Below are 20,387 nucleotides of genomic sequence, written 5' to 3'. Positions count from 1 at the left end.
CTTTCCCACTTTCTGTATTTATGTAATACAAATATTGGCTGTCCCCTTGTCACCTTCTTTGAGATTTCACTCTAAAGAAAAAAAAAGTGTAAGCATGCAGGAGCATCGGTAAGCACTGCAGAATGTAACCTGAATTTCATTGAGGAGATGGAAGAGAGGGCTTACCTTGCATAACAATCACATCTTGCTAGGGGGAAAAGAGGTGATTAAATGAGTCTTTTCTCCCAAACTCTCTTCTCAGCCTCATAACTAAAACTTTTCTCCATTTCCCAGCCTCCCATGCCATTCCCAGACCACTCCTCTATGCCATCTATGAATGCATTAAAGAGAGTACTATTTTAACCACTCATGCTTAATGCAGGCAATGCACTAAGACAGCTGGCTAAAATGAAATCCAAGTCTCCAAAGCCATTCTTGGAGATATATATCCTTTAGCCTTCTCTCTCCTAAGTAGTTTATAAGAAGCAGACATCTAGAACTCAGCTCCCCAGTGTATGGACTCCCTCCAGTGGTTTTGTTTTTTGTTTTGAGACAGGGTCTCACTCTGCAGCCCAGACTGGAGCACAGTGCTGGAGCACAGCTCACTGTAGCCTCCACTTACAGGCTCAAGCATTCCTCCCACCTCAGCCCTCCAAGTAGTTGGGACCATAGGAATGCACCACCATGCCCGACTCATTTTTGTATTTTTTTGTAGAGACAGGGCTTTGCCATGTTGTCCAGGCTAGTCTCAAACTCCTGGCCTCAAGCTATCCACCCCCTTGGCCTCCCAGAGTGCTGAGATTACAGATGTGAGCCATTGTGGCCAGCTCACAGTAGTTTTTTTTCCTTTTTATTTATTTATTTTTTAGTAGAGACAGGGTCTCGCTCTGTTGCCCAAGCTGTTCATGAGCTCCCGGCCTCAAGCAGTCCTCCTGCCTCAGCTTCCAAAGTGCTGGGATTGCAGGAGTTCACAATAGTTTCAGAATTTAAAAAATGCTCTTTGAATATATGACACACCTAGCAGATGCAGTAGTCGCTCACATCTTAACCTGAGGTCACTTAATTAGATGCTTTTCTCCTAACAATAAGTTGGAATCCTTCCTCTAAGGAGACAAAAGTTTCAGTGACAGATGGTGGGTGGGTGCAGAGACTGGAGAGTTGAGAGATGATGATGCTGGCAGCCCTGGTGTCGGCCCAGGGATGCTCACAGCAGGGCAACAGGGAAAAGGGAAAACCCAGAAGTTGGAAGAGGGCCCTGGAAAGTAGAAATCAGAGAGCACCAAGCATAAACATTGCCCTTTTCACAATGTGGCCCAGGATCAGCTCAGAAACAGCTTATATTTTGTCCACGTCATTCCTCCCAAATCTTCACACAAATTACAAGCAGAAATCTGAATAAATTATCTTTGCAACAGTTTGTGACTATCAGAAATGTGGAGGAAGGAATGTGCCTGTGCTCCACTCACGTCATGGAGTGGCTTACCTTTTGGGTAAGGTCACTGGCTTGGTTGATGTACCGGTCACGCTCCTTTTCTAGATGAAAGATGATCTTTCTCTGCTTCTGAGCCTCCTCCTTGTAGCTCTGGATTTCTTCCTCCAGATTCCTCTTGGCTTGTTCATGGAGCTTTACCAAGTCTATGTGCTTCTGGGTCGCATTGACCGCCTTAAGCATGTTCTAAAAATAAGGTTACAAAGCAGTCATAAGACTCATAATGTTTGGAGGATTTGGGGTTAAGCTTACCCCCTGCCACATCTCTAACATAATTAGATAGCTTGTCTTTGGGATGAATAAAAATAATCATATTCTCTACAGCTTATTAAGAGCTTGTTATGCTAATTTTGCACAAGGCACTTTAAGTGCACACATAAATACACTAAGCAACCACAATGTCCCTAAGAAATGGGCACTATATTGCGCCATTTTAGAGGTAGGAAACTGGGACTGAAGAGTTAAGCTGCTTGCCCACAAGTTCATACAATGGGGAAGTGGCAGAGCAAAGATTTGAATCCATGGCTGGCTAACCCCAGAGTCCATGCCTTTAACCTCCACTGTAGCTCTAGCCTTTATCTTGTGAGGTTAGAACAACTGAGCCTAATCATATAACTCGGGCTTGATTACAAAGGAAGAGAAAAAGCAGCTTAATAAAAATAAAGATGCTAGAATTAACATATGACCCAACAATGTCACTCCTGGATATATACTCAAAAGAAATGAGAGCAAAAACCTGTACATGAGTATGCATAGTAAATGATTCACAAAAGCCAAAAGATGGATACAACCCAAATGTTCATCCACTGATGAACAGATAGGCAAAATATAGTATACACATACAGTGGAACAGCATCCAGCCATAAAAAGGAATTAAGTACTGATGCATACTACAACATGAATGAACTTTGAAAACACTGTTCTGAATGAAACATGCCAGACACTAGAGTACACGGAGTGTATGATCCCATGTATATAAACATAGGACAGTCAAATCCATAAAAACTGAAAGCAGATTCGTAGTTGCCAGGGTGGGAGGAGGGGGAACAGACAGTGGCTGCTCAACAGGTACAGGGTTTCTTCTGGGGGTGACGAGTATGTTCTGGAACTAGACTGTGCTGATGATTGCCCAACATTGTGAATGTACTAAATGTCACTGATGGTAAATTTTGTGTTGTATGTATTTAACCACAATAAAAAATTAACCCAGATTTTTTTTTAATGTAGATGCTCATGTTCCAACTCGAGTTTCTGATTCAACAGGTCTGAGATAGGACCCAGGCACCTAAATTTTTTTTTTAAGCTGCACTGGAGATTTCGGATGCTGAAAAGGAAACATCTTGGGTTGGCTGCCCAAGTTCCCCTGAAACACAGAGTGAGTAGCAGTACAATCTGGCAGCCATGCTCATGCAAAGGGTTCACCTCTTTAGCCACAAGTGAATGGATCAAATCACCCTTCCCTGGGACTTTTGAAATAAAGCCTTTAGATTTTTGCAACCCAGTAGAAAGTGTAACCTTGGGAGCTATTGGTGACAGCCATTTTTTTCCTATGGTAAAAATGAGAGAGACAGTCTTCATTGAAAGAAGAATGGTGCAAAAATTCAGCAGGAAGTCAACTGGCAGAGAGAGATGCTTTCATCCCAAGAATGCAGGCCAGTTTCCAACTGGCTCCTGAGGCTCAGCTGTATCCTTGAGTTCCATGACGCGCTTTAGAGTTCCTGCTCAAATCTCTAACCAACACAGAACTGCAGATAGGTCTGAAAACTGCTGGATGATACACAGGTGAAATGCCCATTAAATGTTGGGTGGGTGGCAATGTGGAAAACAGAAAAGGTCAACTTTTGGCTAGGCGCAGTGGCTCACGCCTGTAATCCCAGCACTTTGGGAGGCCAAGGTGGGTGGATCACGAGGTCAAGAGATCAAGACCGTCCTGGTCGAAATGGTGAAACCCCGTCTCTACTAAAGATACAAAAAATTAGCTGGGCATGGTGGCACGTGCCTATAATCCCAGCTACTCGGGAGGCTGAGGCAGGAGAATTGCCTGAACCCAGGAGGCGGAGGTTACAGTGAGCTGAGATCGCGCCATTGCACTCCAGCATGGGTAACAAGAGCGAAACTCCGTCTCAAAAAAAAAAAGAAAAGGTCAACTTTTTTTTCAGATATTGGGTTGAACATTTGTTCTATTAAAAAATATGCCACTTCCACATGACACTAAAAGAATCAAAATATATTCATGTTGCTACCTGTCAAAACCATGTCACTCATTGTTTGGATGAAGGTGGCATTTCAGTTGAGTCAATGGGGAAAGAATGTATTACTAATTAAAGTTCATTGCACACCTGCAAAATCGGGTGCTACGCTAGGCACTAAGAATACTAAGGCCAGGAAACAAAAAAATACAAAAGAATACTCTGCCCTAAAGGAAGAATTGACATTAATCAAATCAAGAAATAAATGTAAAATTATTGTTGTGTTACATGTCTTATCATGGCAGAAAACTTATTGGTTGTTTATTAGTACATATAAAATATAAATGGATTAAATGTGTGTTGAATATAAATTTAAAAATCTAAATCCAACATTATTGTTTACATGTAGAAATGTATAAAATAAAAGAACAATTTACAAGATTTTCCAAGAAAAAGAAAACACTTTAATGATTTTCTTAAAAAGTGCTTAGCATGTGAAGATCTAATCTCCTATCAGTTCCTGAGATTCACTGAATAGTCTATTTTAGGCTAAAATATAGTGTATTTTGTTAACAACTGTTCAATTCCAGGAAACCTAAAGAAATAATGAAAGTCAGAATAAACAAATAGAAACCGTTTCTGCTTTGATGAGATGAAACTGCCTTGGCCGAAAGCCATGAGGCTGTTACAGCAGCCTGACATCACCCTCCCCAAGCTCCTAACCATCCACACTTGGCCTGTGGCATCTTCCTCCCTGAAAGAAATCCTTGAGCAGAAAAATTTACTCTAAATCCCTGAAAGTAGTTAATCTCCTGTAAGTGACTATCGATGGAAAAAATCTTCAGGAAGTGGGAGCGGAAAAAGAAGGGTCCTACATTTAATGGAGAATCTTCAGGTCTCTGCCTTCAAGCTCCCATAACCTCTCCCTTAGCTTTGGACCACACTGAACTGGAAGGTCAGACAGGATAAGGACAGAAAACAAAACCAAAAGCTACAACATTGAAAAGACAGAGGAAAGCTTAGACCTGCCATTCCTACACCTAACACCTCAGAGTTAAAATTCAATTAGCACTCACTCGTAATTTTTGGATTAGCAAAACTTGTCAATTATAGATACTAAGTTCAGAAATGCCGATCAACTGCTTAGGACGCCAGATAGCACACCAGCAATCAAAACAGAATCCACAAAACACTCTGAAAACCCCTCCTGGCTTATATGCTAATTCTCCAATATCTTTTTGTGTTCTCAGGTGATAATGCAATTGCAATTCAGGGCCAGTGAATGGTACTATAGGAAGCTGCTTAGAGGAAAATTAAGAACTATTATTTATTCTAATCCACTTTTGTTTGCCTCGGCTTTTCTTTTACCATACAGGGGTTATAGCCAGGTATTACAGTGTTGAAGAAAGGCGTTTATTTACCATGTGACTATAACAAACTCACCTTATTTAGTATGTCCCTTTCTCTCAGAAGCTCATCCATTGCCTTTCTATCAAGTTCTGCTTGTTTCTTTGAAGCCTCCACTTCTAAATCCCCAAGGAGAAAAAATAAAAATGTAGAGTCAACCTAAGAGAATCTGCAAAAGCCGGTGATACAAAAACTGCTTTACATGTTTGTCTCTTGCTATAAAACTATCATTAATCGAATGTATGTAATCTTTGGTATAACCAAGTGAGGTAGGTCTGTCTCCCCCTCTCACTAAAGAGATGGAAACTGAGGCTTGCAGAGATTAATCCATTTGACAAAAGTCTGAAGCCAATAGGGCTAAGATTTCTCTCACACCAAAACGTCCTTCCTTTTTTTTTTTTTCTTTTAGACAGAGCCTTGCTCTGTAACCCAGGCTGGAGTGCAGTGGCACAATCTCGGATCTGTAACCTCCACCTCCGAGGTTCAAGGGATTCTCCTGCTTCAGCCTCCTGAGTAGCTGGGACAACAGGTGCAGCACCACCATGCCCGGCTAATTATTTTTTGTATTTTTGGTAGAGGTGGGTGAGGACTAGCTCAGATTTTTTTCATCTTGCCCAAATTCCTATCTAAGAGGTCTGGGGAGTTGTGCCCTACAAACCATAAATTCTCATCAGATGGGTTTTATTTAACCCTGTATATTGTGACTTACCTTCCAATCTGACTCTGGCATAACAAGGAAGAAAATCAAAATATTTAACCCCAAAACATATTTCCTTGCCATACCTTGAAATTGCCCTGCAAAGTCTCTGTGGGAAAAATCCACATTCTATAAAGAACCCCCTTTCCCCTTTGTTTTCCTTCCTTCCTTTCCAGATCCAGGAGATAATCAACTAAGAGCCAAGCACCCCTTTAGGTCCAATAAGAAACATTTTACAACCTGCTCTTTCTGAAGTCTGCTATATAAGAGCTTCCTCTCTCTGCACAATAAAACTTGGTCTCCACAGTCCTTTATCTTAACCTGAACATTTCCTTTCTATTTATCCCAGGTCTTCAGATAAACTCAACCAATTGTTAACCAGAAAATGTTTAAATTTACCTACAGCCTCAAAACCCCCACCCTCTGCTTTGAGTTGTCCCACTTTTCTGAACCAAACCAATGTATTTCTTCAAAGTGTTTGATTGATGTCTCATGCCTTCCTAAAATATATAAAACCAAGCTGTACCCCAACCACCTTGGGCACATGTTCTCAGGACCTCCTGAGGGCTGTGTCATGGGCCATGGTCAGTCACATTTGGCTCAGAATAAATCTCTTAAAATATTTTACAATTTGACTCTTTTGTCAACACAGGGTTTCACCATGTTGGCCAGGCTGGTCTCGAACTCCTGACCTCAGGTGATCCACCTGCCTCAACCTCCCAAAGTGTTGGGATTACAGGCAGGCATGAGCTACCACACCCAGTCCCTTGCTCTTTTTAAATTTTTTTTAATTATACAAGTAAATAGAAACACAGAATGAAATTAAAAATTCAGATAAACAAAAGTGAGGAAATTTAAATCAACCAGAATCTACTTAGTATTTTAATATGTCTCTTTCCCAGCTTATTCGTATGTAAATATACATGTGTATATAAATATATATATATATATTTGTAAATACACACACACCCCAAAAGGGAATCATAGTACACTAAGCATATAGTACACTGTATATTCTGTATAGAGAATACAGAATATAGAAAATTTTAACATTGATTTCATTTAATCTCTCAATCTTGGCTTTACAGTTTCAACATTTGGTGGTGACTTTTTCCCCCAAAACAGAAGCTTATTGTATACATAGTTTACTATTTTATAGCTTGCTTTTATAATTAACAAGCATAGAACAAATGCCTTTCTATACTATAAATGTGCATCCACATCTGAGTTTGTAACTGGTTTTCACTATGTGAAAATAATTGATCTAGCCAATCCCTCATTTTAACATTTAAGTTGCTTTTTTTTTTTTCAGTTATAAGCAATAATCCTGTGAAAGTTCTTTTTTTAAAAAAAAAAAAAAAAGATGGGGTTTCATGATGATGGCCAGGCTGGTCTTGAACTCCTGACCTCAGGTGATCCACAAACCTCGGCCTCCCAAAGTGCTAGGATTACAGGCGTGAGCCACCGCACCCGGCAGTGAAATAATCCTGTGAAAGTTCTTATTCATATTTTTCCTGTAGAAGAGGAAGTCCTGGATCAAAGGCGATTTTTAAGACATTTCTCTCTAGAAAATTAACAGTAATTTAAATCCACACACAAACCACCCCCGAATATCATCATTCTCTTTGATCTTTGACAGTCTGATAGATTTTTAAAAACCAATATGTCAGTATTTAATTTGCATTTCTTTGCTTAGTAGTGAAGTTAACTGCTTCTTCCTGTTTAATGACCACTTATTTATATCTCTGTTTTTCAAACTGCCCACATTTGCCCTTTACCAATTTTTCTCATAAATTGTTTATCCTTTTGGGATTTTTTTTTTTTCTGAGACAAGGTCTCGCTCTATTGCCCAGGCTGGAGTGCAGAGGTACAACCACAGCTCACTGCAACATTTGACTCTCAGTTTCCTGAGTAGTTGGGACTACAGGCATGTACCACCATGCCCAGCTAATTTTTATCTTTTTTTTTTTTTTTCTGGTAGAGATGGGCTTTTGCCATGTTGCCCAGGCTGGTCTCAGACTCCTGCACTCAAGCAATACACCTGCCTATATCTCCTAAAGTGCTGGGATTATAGGTGTGAGCCACCACTCCTGACGTTTTTTTGTGGATTTTTAAAAGAAGCTCTTTGCATATAATAAAGAGCTTTGACAATCTTTCAGTCAATTGCCTTCATTTATAGAGAATACAGAATATAGAAAATTTTAACTTTTATTTCATATAATCTCTCAATCTTGACTTTATGGCTTCAATATTTGGTGTTGACTTTTTCCCCCAAAGAGAATCTTATTGTCATGCCATTATTTTCTTAATAATCCATACTGCACACTGGCAGGAAACAATACCTTATCTTAGATGATAATCTTGGGTCTTTTCTGGCCTTTCCAATCTTGTTCATTGATCTGTTTCTCTGGACATCATCACAACACAATTTGATTATTGAAGCTTTATAATACATTTAAACATCTGGGAAGGCAAATCTTCCCTTATCACTCTTATTTCCCAGATTTCATCTCTATTTTCATATGTTTATTCTCCTGGAGGAACTCCAGAATCAATTTTTGAGTCCCATACAACAAAACTCCCTGAATTTTTTTTAAAAGAGACTTACTCTGTTACCCAGGCTGGAGTGCAGTAGTAGTGCGATCATAGCTCACTGCAGCCTTGACCTCCTGGACTCAAGTGATCCTCTTGCCTCAGCCTCCCAAGTAGTTGGGACTACAGGCATGTGCTACCACAGGTGCACAGGAGTATACAACCACAGCTGGCAATTTTTTTTTAAGAGATAGTATCTCAATATGTCACCTAGACTGGCCTTGAACCCCGAGCCTTAAGTGATCCTTCTCTCTCAGCCTCCCAAAGGCTGGGATTATAGGTGTAAGCCACCATGCCAGGCTGCAACTCACTGAAATTTGTTTGGAAAAATTAAATGTAAATTAACTTGGACAGATTTATATTTTTATCCTTTTGCATTTTCTCATCCAGGAACTTGATGTATCTTTCAAGTCTTCCTTTATACCCCTCAACAGAATTTTGTGGCTTTTTCTAATATATAGATCTTGCAGATATCTTGGTAACTTTATTCACAGATATATATTACATTAGTTGCTATTGTGAAGAGGAGTTTTTCCATCATATAGTCTAATTTATTTTTTGGTATGAAAAAAAGCTATTGATATCTACATATTTATTTTGTAAGCTGCCACCCTACTGAACTCATTGACCTCTCTTGTTAGTTCTGGTAGTTTTTCAGTTTATTTCCTGGGTTCTGTGGTAGAAAATCATAATGGTGAGGAGGGAGACCCATGCTCCTCACCGTTATGCTCAGTGCCATTTTTTGATTGGATACATCAAAAGGACGTGGTCCCTAAGAAGAAATAACGATGCTGATACCTATAAAATAATCAAAAGAGAGAGAATGATAACTTTTGTATACATCATTTAAGAATGAAGAGTTGTACTCAAAGCCAAATGGATAAACTTTTTTTCCAAAGCTTAGATTTATTGCAAGCAAAAATCTAGAAATTTAAATATGAGAGTGTTTTGATAGTCACTCAGACAGGTACAAAAAATGCTCTTATTGTTCCATTTTTCTTCACATCTGTCACAGAAGGTATTAGATTGAAAACTCACATTACACTGTGGGTATCCTGAGGGCAGAGTCCTCCAAGCACCCAGTGCCTAGAATAGTGCCTGCTCATAGTCTGAGTTTAATTTATTGAATGGATGAACAGAGAAACTGTTGAGATAAGCTGCAACTGTGTCTCAATAAAAGATTATTTATTGATGTCTTAGAAGGAAAAATGTCCACAATCAAAGACCTAAGTGACAATTTTTTTTCTTTTTCTTCTCTTGTTTTTTGAGACACAGTCTCCCTCTGTCACCCCAGCTGGAGTGCAGTGGCACTATCTTGGCTGACTGCAACCTCCCCCTCCCAGGTTCAAACTATTCTTCTGCCTCAGCTTCCCACGTAGCTGGGATTACAGGCGCCCACCACCATGCCCAGCTAATTTTTGTATTTTTAGTATAGACAGGGTTTCACCATGTTGGCCAGGCTGGTCTCGAACTCCTGACCTCAGGTGATCCACCTGCCTCAGCCTCCAAAGTGCTGGGATTACAGTCATGAGCCACCACGCCCTGCCTTAATCTTTTTTTTTAAGACAGAGTCTCATTAGTGACAAATATTTCTAATAATTCTACCCAGAGATTTAGATTGTACCTAACTTTTAGTGAGGAATGTATGCTTTTGTGCTTTTATGTATGCTGTCTCCTTCAGTGATTGACACCTTACAGCTGCCTGGGTGAAGTCAACAGGACACAGATGTTCCTGTCTCACATACTTCAGTGTAGTCAGAATTCATACCCAGGTTATTTGTCTCCAAGTCCAGAGCTGTTTTTGCCACACCAAATTTGACAAGTATCCTATATTTTAATTAGAATTTTTATTCAGAAAACAGCAATATATCTGGATGATGACGGATGAAACGTAATTTGTACAGCTGTGTGTGCCAGTGTCCACAAGTGTTCACTTATTTCACTCCCAACCACCAGATGTGTGGAGATGGGACCTAAACCCAGGCAGCTCTGACTCCATTGTTTGTGTCCTTACTGATTTCTCTGTACCTCCCTGTGGCACTTAAATTTTCCCTTCACAGGTTGGTTATAACTGAGTAAGACAGGGGTTCATCACATGGCAAAGAACTGAATGAGAAAAGATGTTAGAAACCATTTATTTTTGTTCTGCACATTCTTATTGCAATATTGTTCCAGATACTTCTAATGAAGGCTTTTCATTCTAATGTATTCACTATCTTCTGTGGAAAAGAAGAACTAAAGCAGGTCATATGAACCTCAGACATAAGAGTTTAAATGATATTTACTCGATGGAGAAATACTGAGTAATACTTTAGGCTGGATTTTCATTTTTGCCAGTGGAACCTTGGAAGAACTGCTTAAGGTAAGAGTTTAAGGTATTCAAAATGATGCCCCCACCCCACCACATATTGACTGTTTACCAGTGTGAGTGTTGTTTTACTGATTTCATTTGTCAGGGATTGCATTTGTAAACATGGAGCTCTTTGTAAACATGCAAGATGACATCAGTCACCAGTGAAATATTTCTAAATGAATAAAACAAAGCGCAGAATGGTTTACCTCTCTCTAATCCCATGATCTGATTTTTGAGGGTTTCTTTGTGCTGTTCGACCTCCGCCTTTTGATCTTCAATGTGGTGTAATTTCTTTTGGATTTGTTCTCTGATTTTGTTGAGCTTCCCAATATCAAGGTGCATTTGATGGACTTCTTCCTCTTTGGCCTGTAATTAGTAAGAAAGAATTAATGAGACACTTAATGAGACAGGGTTCTCCTTCCTCAAAGTATGTTAGTCTGCAGGTATACATATGGATAAGTGGACCAGATATTTCACAGTATGACTAGGCAGTCTATAAAATGGCAAACTGTCCCCTAAAAATAATCCTAGCAAAGAAAAGCATCCAATTTTTGTCTTAAGGCTTTAAGCTTTCCAGATTTTGGAAATTTAAATTAAATTCACTTTTTAAAAATTTTGCTGTTAGAAGTGACTGGAAAAGCAGCTGGGATTCTTCTGCAAACAAAGGTTAGCAATTATCTCAGTTTATAACAATGAAGAGACTGAAATTAGCTATTCATGTTATCCTCAGATTATTGCTAGAGGCCGAAATCCCATTAGGCTCATGATCTGATAACAGAAGCAGTCCATCTTTCAAAATGCCCCATTCATGTTATCAAGGAAAAGAATTAATGGCATGAGTCTTTTTCCTTTAATTTTACCTTAGGGGCTAATATGTTATTTTGACTTAAGTAGTCGTCTCATCTCTGCTTTAACTTACTGCATTCTCATAAAGAATGGTTTCAAGTCTACCCATTCTGGCTGTTTTAAACGTTGTTCAGCCTCAGACCCTATAGGGTTCAAATTAGTTGACATTAAGGCCTCTTCCAGTTCTAAGATGTTCTAACTCAGTGGTTATTAATCCAGACCCCACATTGAGACTTCAGAAAAATCCTGGAAACCTCTTCTATTTCTGGGATGCATGAAACACAAGATGTAAGATATGCAAATAAGTATGTGCATGTGTATCTTACCATCAGGTTCTCAAAGGACATTGTGATACAAAAATGTTATGGTCCTCTGCCCAAATCTATGTATAATTCCTGCTAGGCCACTCTTTTTACATCCAATATTCTAACATAACCAGAGTAGGGAATATGGAGTTTTTTCAAAATTAAAGTGTTAAACATAAAGCTGCTCTGTTAAGCAGGCAGGCATAGCAATATATATCTGAGTCTAAACTGTTATCTAAACTTATTCAGTAAGCACTCTTCAATGAGAGCAAGAAGAACAGGAAATCTGTCTCAAAATGTACAGTGGACAGAAGTGAAAATCGTGATACGCTCCTGTAAGTAAATACTAGGTAATATCAGTCTCTCCCCCAGCCATTCCATCCCACCTTCTCCATACAAGTAGTAAAATATAATCTGAATTTTTGGCTATTCACACATGTGAATAGGTTTCTAGCTTTGAGCAACTGGTTTCTTGCAAGGCTAGTTACAGAGATAGACATCCGAGCTCACTTTGGAAAACATTTGCACAACCATATGATCAATAATCAGGTTTGCAATTTTATAAGAAAGAATGGAAGTCACCAAACTTGCTTCTGGGCATAAAGAAACCCCCGTACATTTGCACCTGCCTCTGATGGATGCATCAAGGCACTCAGTAGAGCCAACAGGCTATCCAAATGAGGGTTCCAATCACCAAGGCAAACCCGTGTTCACAGGGAATGAGGAAGGAAGAGCTAGGGAACAGACATGTGATTTGGTGTTTACTTTGAGATCCAATGCCTTCTGTTGGTTTTCCTGGGATAGCTGCTCACAGACCAAATTGTGCTGTTCATTCTCTTGGTTAAGTTTAGCATTTCTCATCTGAAATTGCTCGAGTTCCTTTGCAGCTCTCTCATTCAGTATCTGAAAGGTATGGAATGAGCTGGTTAATGCTTTTTAATCTGATTACAATACTTGTATATATACACAGGGGGCCCCGAAAACCTCCTGGGAAGATAACAGCAACCCTAAGTTTTTGTCTTTGTAGAAATTGTTCTTTATCCCCGATGAAAACACTAACGCACTCAAATATGATGAATGTTAAACGGTTGAGGAAAATGATGCCTTCTAATGAATAACACAGTGAACATAATTTTTTTTCTGAGAGCCTTGGGAAGTCTTGTTCACAGGTGGTAGATAAATATTTTAATGCCTGTTTGCCATTTGGCAGGCTTTGCATACGCAACAATTGGTATAATCATTGCAAATGAGCTAGAGATTCAAATGGATTTTATAAGCTGTGGGGCTTGGAAGCTACATCTTCGGAAGCAAATTCTGCATTAACATGCCTACAACATTTCCATCAACAGAACTGTTCACTAACATCAACACAGAGACAATTTTCTTTTAATCTAACTTAAGTTGAAACCATGGAATAGCAGTGGAGTGATTTATATCTGCTTGAGTTCAGTGTCAGCCAGATATTCCTCTTCCCTGCCTTGACTATCCTCAGCAGATACAGTTTTATAAAAACAAAGAATTGGCTGGGCACAGTGGCTCATGCCTGTCATCCCAGCACTTTGGGAGGCCAAGGCAGGCGGATCATGAAGTCAGGAAATCAAGACCATCCTGACCATGGTGAAACCCTGTCTCTACTAAAATACAAAAAAATTAACCAGGCGTGGTAGCGAGCACCTGTAGTCCAGCTACTCAGGAGGCTGAGGCAGGGGAATCACTTGAATCTGGGAGACAGAAGTTGCAGTGAGCCGAGATCATACCACTGCACTCTAGCCTGGCAACAGAACAAGACTCTGTCTCAAAAAAAAAAAAAAAAGGACTGTATCTTGGGGGCTCATATCTATTGGGGGGATATTGAGGAGGTGAAGGGATAGCAAATGAATTACAAGATAAAAATAGAGAGAGAAGACAGTTTAGGTAATGTCTCCAAAATATAACTTCCATGCACGCAAAAATTAAGCATGAAAAGAATCCAACCAATTCTCCATCAATGGGACTAAATAAAATCTGACCAGCTATGCTAAAAATGCAGTTGTGTTTCACAGGAGGATAGCTTTATCCTGATGTCCAAAAGCCTGTCTCTTATTCTTCATGCTCAAAGAAGTCTCATGTTTTTCTGCTGGAGGCTGTATATGGTGAATTATCTATTCGAATTCCGGCTTTATATAAAATTAATAGAGCAATGGGCCAAAAAAGTATACTTATATCTATTTTTGAGTATCTATATGGCTTGACAATTCTTTGGAAACAAGCTTCCTGAGCGAAAACATATTTAAGAAAGACTTTTCAATTATATGAATTGCTTCTTTAAGAAATGAGAAAATACGGCCAGGCGCGGTGGCTCAAGCCTGTAATCCCAGCACTTTGGGAGGCAGAGGCGGGTGGATCACAAGGTCAAGTTATCGAGACCATCCTGGTCAACATGGTGAAACCCCGTCTCTACTAAAGATATAAAAAATTAGCTGGGCATGGTGGCGCGTGCCTGTAGTCCCAGCTACTCGAGAGGCTGAGGCAGGAGAATTGCCTGAACCCAGGAGGCAGAGGTTGCAGTGAGCCAAGATGGCGCCATTGCACTCCAGCCTGGGTAACAGAGCGAAACTCTGTCTCAAAAAAAAAAAAAAGAAATGAGAAAATACATAATAGAATTACTAATATTTGTGTCACCTTAAACTGCTATAATAGGGGAAGTGTTAGGGAAGTGTTAAAAACAGTACCATATTAAAAATATATAAAGATTGACCTTAGTTTCCTAAACTTGAAAATAACTTAAAAATAAACCAGTTGGCCAGGCACAGTGGCTCATGCCTGTAATTCTAGCACTTTGGGAGGCCACAGTGGTTGGATCACTTGAGGTTGGAAATTCAAGACCAGCCTGGCCAACATAGTGACATCCTGTCTCTACTAAAAATACAAAAGTTAGCTGGGCATGGTGGTGGACTCCTGTAGTCCCAGCTACTTGGGAGGCTGAGGCAGAAGAATCGCTTGAGCCCAGGAGGCAGAGGTTGCAGTGAGCCAAGATTGTGCCACGGTATGCCAGCCTGGGTGACAGACTCCATCTCAAAAAATAATAATTTTTAAAATGAACAAATAAAAATAAACCTGTTAAAAATAAATTGTTATACTCACCCAATGGAATACTGGACAGCAATGAGAACAAGTGGTCTACTGAGCTTTGTCTAATATAGCTATCTGCAGTGATGTAAATGTTCTCTGTCTGTGCTAACATGGCACTGACTAGCCACCTGTGGCTACTGAGCACTCAAAATGATGCTGGTACAACCAAGGAAATGAATTTTTAATTTCATTTCATTTTAATGAAGTTAAATTTAAATAACCACTTGTTGCTAAGGGTTACCATATTGGACATCACAAGTCTATAACTACATTGCAACAACATGAATGAATCTCACAAACAGAATATAGCAGAAGTTAGACACAAGGAGTATATCCTGTAATATTTCATTTCTGTAAAGTACAAAGAGGCAAAACCAATCTCTGCTTAGAATTCAGGAAAGAGGTGGCCTTTTAGAAGGAGAATGACTAGGAAGGAGCACAAAAGGACTTCTGGGGCACTGGTGATGTTCTGTTTCTCCTCCTGGGAGCAAGTGACCAAGATGCTGTTGAGTGGTGAAAATTCATCAAGCTGTCCACTTGTGACATATATACTTTTCTATGTGCATATTATAGATCAATTAAAGGGAGAAATAACACCACCAACAAACTGGACGTCCACTCAGCGACCCAATCTGAAAGTCAGCAATTACAAAGATGACAGGTGGATAAATCCACAAAGATGTAAAGAAACAAGAACAAAAAGGCTGAAAACATCCAAAATCAGAATGCCTCTCCTCCTTCAGGGGATCATAGCTCCTCATCAGCAAGGGAACAAGGCCTGATGGAGAATGAGTGTGATGAATTGTCAGAATCAGGCTTCAAAAGGTGGATAATAAGAAACTTTTGTGAGCTAAAAGAACATGTTATAACCCAATGCAAAGAAACGGAGAACCTTGAAAAAAGGTTTGACGAAATCCTAATGAGAATAGACAATTTAGAGAGGAATGTAAGTGAATTAATGAAGCCAAAAAACACAACACGAGAACTTCGCAAAGCATGCACAAGTTTTAACAGTCGAATTGATCAAGCAGAAGAAAGGATAACAGAGGTTGAAAACCAACTCAATGAAATAAAATGAGAAGACAAGATTAGAGAAAAAAGGATAAAAAGGAACGAGCAAAGTCTCCAAGAAATATGGAGATCAACCAATGGGCAAAATGGCCAGTTAGCATCAAATGGCAGTATTAAACTCACATATATTATTATTAATCCTAAATTTAAATCAACTAAATCCCCCAACTAAAAGACACAGACAGGCAAATTGGATAACAAGCCAAAACCCAGCCAGAGCAATCAGGCAAGAAAAAGAAATAAAGGGTATTCAAATAGGAAAGGAGGAAGCCAAATTGTCTCTATTTGCAGCTGACATGATAGTATAACTAGAAGACCCCATTGTCTCAGCCCAAAAACTCCTGAAACTGATAAGCAACTTCAGCAAAGTCTCAGGATACAAAATCAATGTGCAAAAATCACAAGCATTCCTATACACCAATAACAGACTTAAAGAGAGCCAAATCAAGAAAGAACTGCCATTCACAATTGCTACAAAGAGAATAAAATACCTAGGAATACAACTAACAAGGAACATAAAGGATCTCTTCAAGGAGAACTACAAACCACTGCTCAACGAAATAAGAGAGGACACAAACAGATGGAGAAACATTCCATGTTCATGGTTAGGAAGAATCAATATTGTGAAAATGGCCATACTGCCCAAAGTAATTTACAGGTTCAATGCTACCCCCATCAAGCTACCAATGACCTTCTTCACAGAACTGGAAAAACCACCTTAAACTTCATATGGAACCAAAAGAGAGCCCGCATAGCCAAATCAATTCTAAGTAAAAAGAACACAGCAGGAGGCATCACACTACTGGACTTCAAACTATACTACAATGCTACAGTAATCAAAACGGCATGGTACTGGTACCAAAACAGAGAGATAGACCAATGGAACAGAACAGAGGCATCTGAGGCAACACAACATATCTACAACCACACAATCTTTCATAAACCTGACAAAAACAAGCAATGGGAAAAGGATTCCCTGTTTAATAAATGGTGCTGGGAAAACTGCCTAGCTATGTGCAGAAAGCAGAAACTGGACCCCTTCCTGACACCTTACACTAAAATGAACTCCAGATGGATTAAAGACTTAAACATAACACCCAACACCATTAAAACCCTAGAAGAAAATCTAGGCAAAACCATTCAGGACATAGGAGTAGGCAAGGACTTCATGATCAAAACACCAAAAGCATTGGCAACAAAAGCCAAAATAGACAAATGGGACCTAATCAACTCCACAGCTTCTGCATGGCAAAGGAAACAGTCATTAGAGTGAATTGGCAACCAACAGAATGGGAAAAAATGTTTGCAGTTTACCCAGCCGACAAAGGGCTGATATCCAGAATTTACAAAGAACTAAAACAGATTTACAAGAAAAAAACAAACAAGCCCATTGAAAAGTGGGCAAAGGATATGAACAGGCACTTTACAAAAGAAGACATACATGAGGCCAAGAAACATATGAAAAAATGTTCATCATCCCTGGTCATTAGAGAGATGCAAATCAAAACCACATTGAGATACCATCTCACGCCAGTTGGAATGTTGATCATTAAAAAATCTGGAGACAGCAGATGCTGGAGAGGATGTGGAGAAATAGGAACACTTTTACACTGCTGGTGGGAGTGTAAATTAGTTCAACCATTGTGGAAGACAGTGTGGCGATTCCTCAAGAACCTAGAAATAGAAATTCCATTTGACCCAGCAATCCCATTACTGGGTATATATCCAAAGGGCTATAAATCATTCTACTATAAGGACACATGCACACGAATGTTCATTGCAGCACTGTTTACAATAGCAAAGACCTAGAATCAACCCAAATGCCCATTGATGATAGACTGGACAGGGAAAATGTGGCACATATACACCATGGAATATTATGCAGCAATCAAAAACGATGAGTTCGTGTCCTTTGTAGGGACATGGATGAAACTGGAGATCATTCTCAGCAAACTGACACAAGAACAGAAAATGAAATACTGCATGTTCTCACTCACAGGCGGGTGATGAACAATGAGAACACATGGACACAGGGAGGGGAGCACTACACACTGAGGTCTATTGGGGGAAATAGGGGAGGGACAGCGAGGGGTGGGGAGTTGGGGAGAGATAGCCTGGGGAGAAATGCCAGATATAGGTGAAGAGGAGGAAGGCAGAAAATCACACTGCCATGTGTGTACCTATGCAACTATCTTGCATGTTCTTCACATGTACCCCAAAACCTAAAATGCAATTTAAAAAAAAAGCCAAAACCCATCGGTATGCTGCATCTAGACCCATCTCACATGCAAGGATACACAAAGACTCAAAACAAAGGGATGGAGGAAGATTGACCAACCAAATGGAGAGGAAAAATAAATAAATAAATAAATAAAAAGCAGGAGTTGCAATCCTCGCCTCTGAATAGACTTTAAAGCAACAAAGATCAAAAGAGGCAAAGAAGGACATTACATAATCATAAAAGGATCAATGCAACAAGAAGAGTTAACGATCCTAAATATATACGCACTCACACAGGAGTACCCAGATACATAAGACAAGTTCTTAATGACTTATAAAGAGACTTAGACTCCCACACAATAATAGTGGGAGACTTTAACATCACATTGTCAATATTTGACAGATCCACGAGACAGAAAATTAACAAGGATATCCAGGACTTGAACGCAGACCCGGAACAAGTAAACTTAATAAACATTTATAGAACTCTCCACCCCAAATACACAAAACATACATTCTTATCAGTACCACATCACACCTACTCTAAAAGTGACTACATAATTGGAAGTAAATCACTCCTCAGTAATTGCATAGCATTTCACATTTTATGATATATTGGTTGGCTGCTTGTTTGTTATTTTCCTCCCTTATTCCTTCCTGTCTCCATTGTTAAGCACGATTATTGGCATAAAAGAAGTTTTCAATACCCATTTTTAGACTGCATTCTAGCCTGGGCAATAAAGTAACACTCCCGTTCTCTCTCCCTCTTTCTCTTCCTCTTTCTCTCTTTCATTCTTTTTTTTATTTTTTTCCTTTCTCTTTTTTCTTCAAAAAAAATAGATCAATAAAAGGTTAAAAAGAAATTAATTAACCTGTTAGAGCTGGGAAATTTTAAAAGGGAGGTATAACTACCATATAAGAGCCATTCAAAGACCAAATTGCAGTGCTCAGTTTTATATTACCACCATGAGTAGTGAAGGGAATTTGCTGCTTTCCGAGAGAATTCAAAATGCACAAATGGATGTGAACAAAGGTGCCATTCTGGGTTTTTCTTGTTTTCACAAAGGCCCACACTCACCTTCTGCTCCTTCAGCTGCTGCTCCAGCTTCTGAAGCTCCTCCTTGCTCTTTTGCCCATACTGCTGCAGGGCTTTTATTTCTGTCTGCCTGGCGTCCATGTCTGCCTGCATCTGCTTGAGCTCTTTCTCCAGTTTTTCCTTCTTTCGGAACTCCCGTGAAGCTTCATTCTGCCGTTGCTGGATTTCTTGTTGGAACTAGAGGGTGAGGAAAGCACAAGAGAGAACAAGATAAGCACTGGCCATGGCAGGTCTCAGGCAGCCAAGCCCTCTCCTCTCTCAGGTCTGTGATGGTCAGGGCAGACACTTTGTAGTAGCATTTCCCCTGTAGTTCAGACATTCTTGAGCCCCACTGTTCAAATTTTTCAGAAATATTCTATGCTGTTTTTCAGGGCCTTAAAACATTTTGACTACCCTGATGGTAGGCAACAAATCTACAAAATGTGGTGTAAAATCAAATACATGTGGAAGCTCAGAGTTCTAGGGCATTAAACATGGAAATAATTCATCCCATTCTCTATCAATAAGGACTAAATAAAATGTGGCTGGCTACCCTAAGTATAAAATTGTGTTTTACACGACCCTGGATATTGCTAAAGAGAGCACTACAGGTTTATCTTGATGTCTGTATTCTATGGAAAGTCTTTCTCTTATCTCATGTTCAAACAGGTCTCAAGTTTTTCTCTTGGGGACTGCACATTGAGTATGATCTCGTTGAATTCTGGCTTTATATAAAAGTATTCAGAAGGAGTCAGCTAACTGACTTTCTAATAATAAAAATAAAATAAAGAAGGGCCAAAGAAACTACTTCCACCATCCCCAGTTGCTGGGACCCCTGGCCTTCATGGGGGTCATCTTTTTGAGCCATAACGGTAAGTAGGGAGTGCTTGCCTCAGTGACTTCTCAGACAGAGAATACAGAGAAAGAACAATTCAAGTAGTTCAACTCAAGTAAAGCTCCTCTCAAGGAACCAGCTAGAGAAACAAGCAGAACTGAGGATATTTCATTTGGGCACAAGGGGGTAAATTTGAGAAAGGAACAAGATGGGAATAG

The 20,387-nt window shown here is 39.6% G+C and overlaps 1 protein-coding gene across 1 annotated transcript in view; it reads right to left on the bottom strand.

Annotated features, from left to right (window-relative positions):
• Window positions 1-20,387, bottom strand: part of CFAP58 (cilia and flagella associated protein 58) — a 122,746-nt gene that overhangs the window by 82,864 nt on the left and 19,495 nt on the right. Inside the window, exons 5-9 of the mRNA XM_009010251.5 lie at window positions 19,338-19,532; window positions 12,623-12,760; window positions 10,913-11,072; window positions 5,101-5,183; window positions 1,463-1,654 (exon numbers count right to left, since the gene is read on the bottom strand). Of these exons, the coding sequence (XP_009008499.1) occupies window positions 1,463-1,654; window positions 5,101-5,183; window positions 10,913-11,072; window positions 12,623-12,760; window positions 19,338-19,532 (768 nt within the window). The remainder of the gene's footprint in view (window positions 1-1,462; window positions 1,655-5,100; window positions 5,184-10,912; window positions 11,073-12,622; window positions 12,761-19,337; window positions 19,533-20,387) is intronic.

This window comes from Callithrix jacchus, chromosome 12, assembly GCF_049354715.1.
Source record: "Callithrix jacchus isolate 240 chromosome 12, calJac240_pri, whole genome shotgun sequence".
In the NCBI taxonomy this organism is placed as follows: domain Eukaryota; kingdom Metazoa; phylum Chordata; class Mammalia; order Primates; family Cebidae; genus Callithrix; species Callithrix jacchus.
Note: the sequence above shows the minus strand (reverse complement) of the source record. Positions and strands in the feature narration are given on the sequence as shown.